This window comes from Bactrocera neohumeralis, chromosome 2, assembly GCF_024586455.1.
Source record: "Bactrocera neohumeralis isolate Rockhampton chromosome 2, APGP_CSIRO_Bneo_wtdbg2-racon-allhic-juicebox.fasta_v2, whole genome shotgun sequence".
Classification (NCBI taxonomy): Eukaryota; Metazoa; Arthropoda; class Insecta; order Diptera; family Tephritidae; genus Bactrocera; species Bactrocera neohumeralis.
The window spans coordinates 25,657,807-25,667,723 of NC_065919.1; the positions used below are offsets into that span (position 1 = coordinate 25,657,807).

The 9,917-nt window shown below is 35.3% G+C and overlaps 1 protein-coding gene across 4 annotated transcripts; it reads left to right on the forward strand.

Moving 5' to 3' along the window:
* The first annotated feature begins 1,525 nt into the window (after positions 1-1,525).
* On the forward strand, positions 1,526-8,363 carry LOC126751131 (uncharacterized). Of its 4 annotated transcripts, none has more exons than XM_050461132.1 (2): positions 1,526-1,682; positions 7,152-8,363. In XM_050461132.1, the coding sequence occupies exon 2, from the start codon at positions 7,253-7,255 to the stop codon at positions 7,637-7,639; it is 387 nt and encodes a 128-aa protein (XP_050317089.1). In that variant the 5' UTR covers positions 1,526-1,682; positions 7,152-7,252; the 3' UTR covers positions 7,640-8,363. The 4 variants fall into 4 exon arrangements, with proteins under 4 accessions (XP_050317089.1, XP_050317093.1, XP_050317092.1 ...); XM_050461136.1 differs by lacking the exon at positions 1,526-1,682 and adding an exon at positions 1,717-1,740; XM_050461135.1 differs by lacking the exon at positions 1,526-1,682 and adding an exon at positions 2,333-2,488.
* Positions 8,364-9,917: the final 1,554 nt, after the last annotated feature.

Here is a 9,917-nt window from a genome sequence, read left to right on the forward strand (position 1 = left end):
TAGGATTTTGAAAAAATCGAATTTTTTTTGCATATCTTGAAAGTTTAGACTTTCAAAGATATGACCTTGGAAGGATTTTTCAAAATTCGACTTATTTTCGGAGATACAGCCGATTTTGTGACGTGGCGTCCGTGTTCACTAGAATTTTCTCCTAAACTTTAAACGCGTTTTTCTCAAAACTGAATTTTTCGGAACGATACCCACCGTTTCTCAGGTTCTACTAGACCGATTTACTTGAAATTTTTATCGAGTCTTCTTTGTAGGCTTGTCTATGGTTGGAACTAGCCCCATCCCCAAATTTTTATTTTTATTATTTTTAAAAAAATCGAAATAGTCAGAAAAAGTGATCCAAAAAACTTTTTTTCAGGCAGTCGCCATTTTGTGAAAAAAAAAAAATTTCCCACTTCTCCGTAGTTCCGGCCATTGCGACATTATTCTAGATTAATAATCTTTTTTTTTTGGTTTCAGATAACTAGGAGGGTTGAAATCATGGGTATGGTCACGTGGAAATTTTTAGAGACCCCCCACTTCGTCAGCTCATAATTTTTGAAATTTTTTACTTATTTTTGTTTTTAATATTTTTCTGTACTCTTCTAAAATTAACAAATAACTAATAAAAAAATGGATACTAAAAATATTAATTGCCTTTTTTTACGACACTTTAAAAATTACCTGAAATTCATGCTTCTAGACTAGAAACCCCTTAATTTCTCTAAGATTGGCAATTAGCCTTCATTTGGTACTTAGTCCAGCTCGATTGGAACTTCAGGACTTCTAACCTTCGGAACAATAATAAGTACTCGGAAGTTTTGCCCATCTTCGGATTTCATACTCGATGCAAGCAGCCACACATAAACTTTAAACTGCTCTGCTCTGCTCAAATTGCTTAGTGACTCGGTTTACTGCAGCTATTTCTCCTCTCGTTGTACATTTGATCACCTCCACTTCCCAAACCACGTTGCTCAAGCTCCTTTTTCAGTTGTGGAATCTTCAGATCGTTAAACTTTGCCATTTTCGAATAATTTTCTCCTTGGGAATTTGTGAGAAAATTCCACTTCTGACACCAATTTTATCGGATTTCTCGATAAATTGTCTACCTTGTAACTCCCTCTTGAGTTCGATCACTGGGTTGTTAAACAATTTCAAGGGGGAAACATCCATATTCGTAAAATACTGTACACTACCTTCTATGAATTCGCCGTGGGCCGAATGATATGATTTTATCGATAACATTTGGTAATCCGCTTTCAGTGTTGCTTTAAGAGCATTATCTAACACAATACTTTGGTCAGAGTTCAAATATTTAAAATATTTTCTTTACCAATTATTATCAATTAAATAGTCTAATATAATATATAAAATAACATTATTTTTTTGTCTTGTATTTCAAAACAAAAAAATTCAAAAACATGCAATATTAAAGTTTGAGATAAAAAGTTCCGTTTTTAAGAAGTAGGAGTAGAATTGCGGTGTCCTATCGCATAGCTGTCTTTTGGACCGAAATTTAAAATTTGCTTTTACCACCCAGTCAAAAGCCGAATTTGTATACTCCATTCGAATTTTGTAAATTCCTTTGTTGGATTTTATTATTAACGGAAATTAACACGCGAAAACATCTTCTAAATTGGTGTTATTTAGTGCGCTATTTGAGTGGTGGAAACAAATAATAAGGAAATTTACAGGTAAATAAGAAGCCTGATTTTATGACAGTGAATGTAATTAATTAAATAAAATAGTGAGGTAGGTTGAAAATAAGTATTTATAATATTTGCGAAAAATCGATTATACCTGAATTGTGGTAGAGAAAGTTTGAATTGCATACCACAAGTTGAGGTTTGGTTCATCATTAATTGGGTTAGGGGGAATGCACAGACATATGCATAAAATGCATCCAATATGGCTCCCGTTGAGTTTTTGTAGTTTGAAATTAGCAAAGTAAAAATAGCTGCGAGCTGTGACGGTGCTTGCAAGTTGAGCAAGTAAGGCGACATTTGGTTGTTCCACAAGCGTACCGAAGATGTCCAAAATACCAGCGGATTTTTTATTTGCTCGTTTGTGTGCGTATGTTATCATGCTTCGACTATGCCGTTTTTGGTGCACTTCCATTTTTGTCGGCTTGTTTGGTTGCCCCTCAGACTGTTGCCTTTTTTTCGTAATGTTCTCCAGCTGTCATTTACGATAGCAGCTGCAAAATTAATATAGGGAGTATCATTTACTGTCGTTCGAGTTTCTTCAGTCAGTCAATCAGTTGTAGCTTTGACGAAGCTTTTTTTTGTTCGCCTGGTTCAAAACCAGATATAATCGGTTCGGTCAAGTTTTACAATAAACGTATGGAAGAACTTCAATTCGATTTGAATTGGCACATACTGTGTATTTGTAATCAAGTACAACAACTATGTTAGTAGCCTGTAGCGTTGGTAAGAGGTAATGCAAAGTCATAGAACGGAAACCGGGGCAAAGTGAATAATTTTTATTATTTTTGGCTCAGGTACGTAAATATTGTCTGATTCATCGTTCAAAATATTACTAGCACATAAGTACGTAAAAGCTGAGTATAGTTTATAGAAAAGAGTTACATTTGAAAATAGTCTTACAACAGTTACATATAAATAACTTGATGAATTCCGCTACAGTGACAATTTACGTGTTAAGATAAATTTTCAAATAATCCAATTTTTGTAAAATATGCATAGAGATATGTTCATAAAAGCAAAACGGCTGAAAAATTTTTGACTAGTAGCAATATTTTCAAGTAATTAAAGCATTAATATGTATTTATATCAAATCAGAAATCTTTTCATAGGATTTAGGAAAAGGCTGAAGTATATACATACATAATTAACAATTCTGTAATAACTAACTATTTGGAAATTACTGGTAAAGACATTCTCATTGGCTACTTCTTACAGTACCAATATTTTATATAAACGCTTTCAAAATGCGTTACCGATCGTTAGAATTCATTGACGGGACAAATGATTGTGTGCTTTGTTTTGTGGTTGTGACTTTTAAATAAATTGGCTTGTACATGTCCTCAAGTACTGGTCTTTTTTCTATCTCCGTAATGTTGATCTGGAACTGACCGCCAGGATAAGCGAATCCGAATCCCTGTTCCAAATATGACTTTAATAGCTACATATGTATACCTACCATGTATAGTGATTTAGTGGAAGCCTTAGGTGTTAGGGAAATAAAGTGATGTAGTTATCGCTGTCGTATCGTAATATTATACTTATATTTAGATTATTTCGTAACATTTACATATCTGAGGGATAAAAATATATTGTCAGTTATAAAACTTTTAATTTTGGGAAACACTATTTAGTACAAACTCTATAAACCAACTTTTAATATTAGCATTTGAGAATATACACAAACGTATATACATAGATGTATTTACTTCACATACATATGTATGTTATATACATACATATGTGTAACAAAAGTACATATTTTCATAAATACCATCGAATTACGAGGTTTTCGCACTCGCATGAGTTCATTGTTTTCCTGTAAATCATTGCTTCCCCTATACATACAGTCATGGACAGGGAAATAGCATACTTTGAGCATGAAATAAACCTACGTTTATTATTAATATAAACAGAAAACAAGTTGATTTTTTTTTCATTAGCAAAGCATAAATTTATGAATAAGTAAGTTTGTACAAAAAACTAAAAAGATTTTTCAGTAGGTCTTTTAAAATAATTTATTGAGTCTGCAATTGCGTCTTTATCTTCGGACATAGAAATAACACAGTAGGAGTAGGAAGTGGTATTGCTTTTAAGCATTCACAACGTTAAAACTTTGTAGTGTGTTCACAAAACTAAAAACTGCAATTGGCCTAACACTGTTTTCTTCATAACTGTAATGTTGCAGCAATAAAGTTGCATGAAATGTTGCCAGCGGGTTTACATTTATCTTTTGAGAGAGGACTTGTCATGACAAACAATACACTTGTAATATTATCCAGAGCTACCGACTAGTCGCCAGCAATTCTCCACCGCCCATAAATGATGTCACTCTACATGTGTCTAGCATATAACTAAGTAGTAGGGGGAACTTCCATCTTTATCTCTAAGTATACATTTACATTTACGTATATATATTTTGGATGTTTGTGTTTTATATATTGTTAAGTACATATAAATCCGAACGAGAGTTGGTAGTATGTTCTGCATCGGTGTATGAAATGCGTATTTTGTGCATAAGGTACATAAATGCAGTATCGGACAAAAAAATAAGGACACAATAAAGTAATATTCGATTGCAAATTATTTCGTTTCTGCAAAAAAAAAAAACAAACGGCTAGTAACTTCGCAACCAAATCGGTTTTTGGGAATACCCCGAATACTCTAATTTGAAGCGTGTGAATGGGAAAAATAAAATAAGAATAATTTTATTTCGTGTCAATTACAGCCAGGTGCATATAATTTCACACTTTACGTAAAGAAAAATGGGTTGGGCGAAGCATTGCTACACGAAAGAGATGCAAATAGTAAAAACACTGAGAAAAGAAGGTCAAAGTATTCGACAGATTGCAAGATTTATTGAAGATTTTCCACATTTCTGCACCAAGCCCTAAACCTCACTGCAAAAGGAGTAGGTGCAAGCGCAGACGATAATTTCATTAGAACTGCATCGTTGCGAGATCCATTCAACTCAGCTGTTGCAATTAGGGAGGAGACTGGACCTTAAATTTGTGTTCAATTAGGAGACGCCTAGTTGAATATAAGCTTTATAGAAGATCAGCCTGCAAAGTGTCGTTATTGACACAGAGACATCGAGTTCGCTAAAACTTATGTCGAATGGAATGGTCCAATAAATGTAAAAATTGTCGTAACGTACTATGGCCAGACGAAAGCATGGTCAATTTAGTTGGAAGTGATGGTAATCATTGGTTAAGACGTCCTAAAAATGCAACATTTCACCGCAAGGGGCTTTTGTATTGAATAAAACAAAAGATGAACAGATTTATTTACGTCATACTCAATGAAGTTATTCTGAGGAAACTACAGACCTGTCAGAACACTGCACCCCGCCACTACAGAATGCCTTTTGATGTCTCCCATTGAACATCTACACAGTGAGACGCTTATGCTCCCAGTTAAGGAGCATGAACCTGAAGAGCATCAAAAGGTCATTCCTGGATTACGTCGACGACGTTCGACAGGTACTGCTGGTGAATGGCAACGACCCATCGCAATGAAGAGCTCATGCGTCGGTTCCTCAGGAATTGAATAATCATATAGAATGATACTGATCTAACACCTTCTTTTTCGAAACAGCACGTTTCTTGGGCCTACCGTTAGATGACATCGACGACAACACAAATGACATTTACCATCCCAACGGGGATTAGATTTCCGTTAAAACAACAACAACGTCCTAAAAATGCAACATTTCACCACAAGGGTCTTTTGTAGAATTCAATATGAAGTTATTTATTTTTGTAGAAATGAACAAAAGATTGGAAGCGTTAGATCGAAAAAAAAGAGGAATGGTGGAGGGCAATCCAATAAACTTAGTATTTCATACCCCACAGTACTTGTAGTGCCCTAGTGGGCTCAATGTTAAAAGTGTGCCAAGCTGGGTTAAAAAAACAAAGTCTTTTTAACAAAATATTGAATAAGCACATAATTGTTCCTTCCGTTTTAATCATATTTATTAATTATTTGAAGTTTTCAGTTTCAGGATAACATTTAATAATAAATTTTTATATTCTTGCAACATATTGCTACAGAGTACTACTATGAGGAAAAAATAGTAAGACTTTGTTAAAACTTACAAATTTTTCATTTATTCTTCAATGTATGGGACATACAATTGAAATTCAAAGAGAATCCTTTCCTAATAATTGTAACTTTGTGTATCAAAAATGAGTCAGTACTTCCCTGAGCCCCCTTATAGTTAATATAAAGACTTTCGAACTTCCTGGTGACTTTATACTGCATATGCGAGCCAATATGTTAGTTATCTTAATAAAATTGAGAGAGCGTATTTAAATGCTGACTTTGTGCATTTGGACAAAAACTTCACCTAGTCCCCATACAAATAATGTCATGCACCAGTTTTTAGTATGTGGCATAATAGTTAATAGATACCTTCAGGTATTTACCTGGCTTTAATTCTTGCAAGTTGCAAGAATATAAGCGATTTGAGAATTTTGTTGGGTCTCACAGTTTCAGTAAGATGGACTGATACGTCGGAGATCACTGCTAGTGTACTATTTTGAAATGCCATATCAGTTCTAGACTACTCACTCTAAATTACCTGTATATTGCCTTTTATTCTTAATATTACATTTAATATGAATGTACTATGTCGAAATCAAGACACTTAAATATTACCTAAGCAACATCATAATTATGAGACCTTATTTATTTGTTTTTATTACCCTTAGAAAAGTTATTAGGTTGCTCTATATAACCGTTTTTTATTTTCATTCGTTTTAATTTTTTTTTCCATTTTTTATATTTTAAAGTAGTTTTTATTCGGTTGCGCTGATAGTATACCTTAACCCACCAATTTCTTGGTTGTTCTACTATATTAGTGAATCACTGTGATGCTGATGAATGTTTATGTATAATGTATAAGTATATGTATATGTTAATATACATACAATATGCACACGTATGTATGTACTAATGTTGCGATTGGCAGTGAGTGGCCAATTTTATTTTGGCACAGACACAAGAGAGAACATTGAAAATAAAAACAACAAAAAGTGTTGTGAAAGTTTTCGCTGTTGATTTTGCTTTGTTATTATTGTATTCACTGGTTTACTATTACCATCATTGTCATTGTTACTAATGTTGTTAACATTGTTGTTGGTGTGGTTACTTTAGATGCGCCGCTGCGGCAACTAACTGTATACGCTTGAGTGCGGCTAGCAGCGCGCCAGTCAGTCAGCCAGACAGTGAGAGTCATTTGTCGGGCCTGCCGTTGCCTGGGGTGTTGTCTATGATTCAGTTAGTTTATGTCAGTCTACCAGTCGTGCTGTTTCGCTTAACTTGGCCAGTTATTTCGGTATAAGCGTTTGTGATTCAATTAGCTTAATTTAATACTTTTTACACCGATTATTTGTATATACAAAATGCGTGTAGATATTTTTATTAAAAATTATATCTTTGTTTCCATTGTTTTTGCAGACTCACAACATCTACTGTGTTCATTAAAGCCTGTATCTGCTGCAGTGTATCATCTTTCGCATAAGAGCAAATTATCTCACCTTTAAAAGGACAATTAATCAATGAATATGACTTCCACCGAAACTCGTTGCGGCCTTACTTGCAGCACTCGTCCATCCAGCCGTGTTCTAAAGCCACCTGGCGGCGGTCACTCCAATATCTTTTCTGAGCCCGAGGTCGCCGTTAATGCGCCACGTCCGAAATACAATCAACAAAACTCTTCCAACATGAATGCTTGTATGAATTCGACAGATCCAAATCAAAAGGTGGAGAAACTACGCGAAGAGATCACACACAATAAACAAGTCCAATCGGAGCCTGAAACACAAAAGGCCAGCACGGCTGCCACCACACCTACTGGCGGTCCGGCTAGTCAGACTGGCGGCAATGAACAACAGTCACGCGGCCGTGTGCCTCCCGGCGGTTTCTCTTCTGGTGGCTTCTGGTAAAGGGCCGGCAGTTGAGTAGAGTGTGGTGATGCGATAGTAGCACTTCACGAACAAAATAATATAAAATATTTAACAATATTATTTGTACGCATCGTACAAATTGCAACAACAATAACAATCGCATTTACTTCGACTATTCGCTCCTCTCTACACAAACAACTAAATAATTGCTTGTTACAGCGTCTCTCAGCTGCAGCAATGGAAAATTAAAGAAATTCACAAATTTCAAATATACTTCCTTCCTAATCTATATGTATTGCCTTTGTGTGACAAAAATTATTATAATTATAAATAACTTAATTAAAGATAAAAGCCAATTACTATCCCTTAAACCAAAGTGCAGTGGGCGTGTGCGTGTGTCAGTTGAACGAAGTTATTTTTGCATTAAAAATGAAAAAAAAAATTAAATTTTTTCGTAGTACTTTGTTCTCTTTGTCTGTTTTTGACTAATAGCGCTATGACGCGCTTGCCATGACATTTGTAGAACTATTTACTGCCTGCGCGCGCTCACATTCTCGGCTCTTTTGTACTTATAATTATATTTAATTTATATGTATATTCTGTATGTTATATATACGTGAACAAACCAGTTTCTATATAAATTGGATACTTATGCATTTTCGGCTGACCGTAAGAAAATTATGGAAAATACACTTTACAAAGTATTTATGCTTTGAAGTTATTTACATTTTTTCAAAAGATAAAAAATATATACAAGAACAAATATACATAAGTTTGATTTTCGTATCCCAAAAAAAAAGTGTTTTTTTATTTTTCTAACACTCTTAGAATGTTCAAGTTTCAAGTTAATTATTTTCATTCGACGGGTTCGGACTTGGTTTCATGGGCAATGCAATGAGGTGATTAAAGTCATGCGGAAGCTCAATGCGGTAACGTATAGGTTTCATATGAATTTCAGGGTCAGTTCTGAATAAGCATGAATGTATCCCATCAGAAGCACTAACCTCTCCATACCAATGGGATAGTGCACTCTGTAAAATTACAGAATGCCTCTTGATGGCTCCCACCCAACCCTTACACTGTGAGGCCCATATGCTTCCGGTTAAGGAACAGAACAAATTACTCTCCAAGCAGTTTCTGCTGGTATTAGATTAGATTAGATTATTACATGAGGATTGCATCGCGACCTTAAGTCTATTGAGCCCTCTACTACATCACAAAGACTCACATAGCCTCAGCATATTGATTAAGTCCAATATTCTGCTGGGTGCTAGCGCAGCGATGTGATCCCTATTTGGAAGCATGGATCCAGTCTACAGACGGCTGTGGAGTCGATTAGCAGATGTTCTGGTGTTTCAGGCTTCCTGACGCAGAACCGGCAATTCACGCAAGAAGCTAATCCCATGTTGTGTAAATGGTTTTTCAGCTTGCAGTGGCCAGTGTAAAATACGACCAGTAACCTGAGTTTATTTATCCATAGGGAGGTTAATTGCAGATTTGAAGCTGCTGAGATTGTAAGCGGAAGGACTAGTGCGCGTATATATACACAAGCAGACGGGTATGACTAAACCGACTCAGCTCGTCACGTATACGGTGTACGACGTTTCTTTTCTTGTGGGTGTTACAATGTTAACGATATTCCTTGATAATTTCAACAAAAGCACATACTTTAATATCAGATAGTTAATGCTAAATCATGAAAAGCTCAGAATAATTAAGTGGAGTTGACGAAAAAGAGTTGATTAACTGAACTTTATTAACTAATTCTGAAGGTCATAGCTTCATTTAGTTTCATTATAATAATTTGCCTGAATTAAAGCTGAAAATGAGTGAAGGAAATCGGTCTAGATCCTGGTCTAAACCCCATATCTGTAATATAATGATTTCTGATTGAGTAGTTGGTTGGTTGTTCATGGCCGGCGTGGTTATCACAAGAGCTTTTAAGAGTATGACATGGACACAATCGATGCTTATTAAGAGATGGATTATAGCTTCAAATGAGTTAGCGACACCAACAAGCTGTAGAGAGAGGGACCCCTCAATGAGGTGTCTTTTCCCGGTTCAATGGGTGGTGTTTAACGAAATACTACTTCAACTCAAAGAAGAAGGAGCGGAAGCTATAGCACGTACTGATGACCTGGTGTTAATGGTATTACGACTGTTTCTTTCCACAATCAGTAAGAAAAGATTAAAAAAGCTTATATGGCGTATTACACGTTCCAGAAAATATTAAGGAGCTGGGGTCTAAAACCTAATAAGTCATATGGATATATAAGGACGTCATTAGACCAATTTTTACATATGGAGGCACTGGTTT

Coding starts and splice junctions, on each gene's coding strand:
- LOC126751131 (XM_050461132.1), top strand. CDS start 7,253: ATGAATATGACTTCCACCGAAACTCGTTGCGGCCTTACTTGCAGCACT.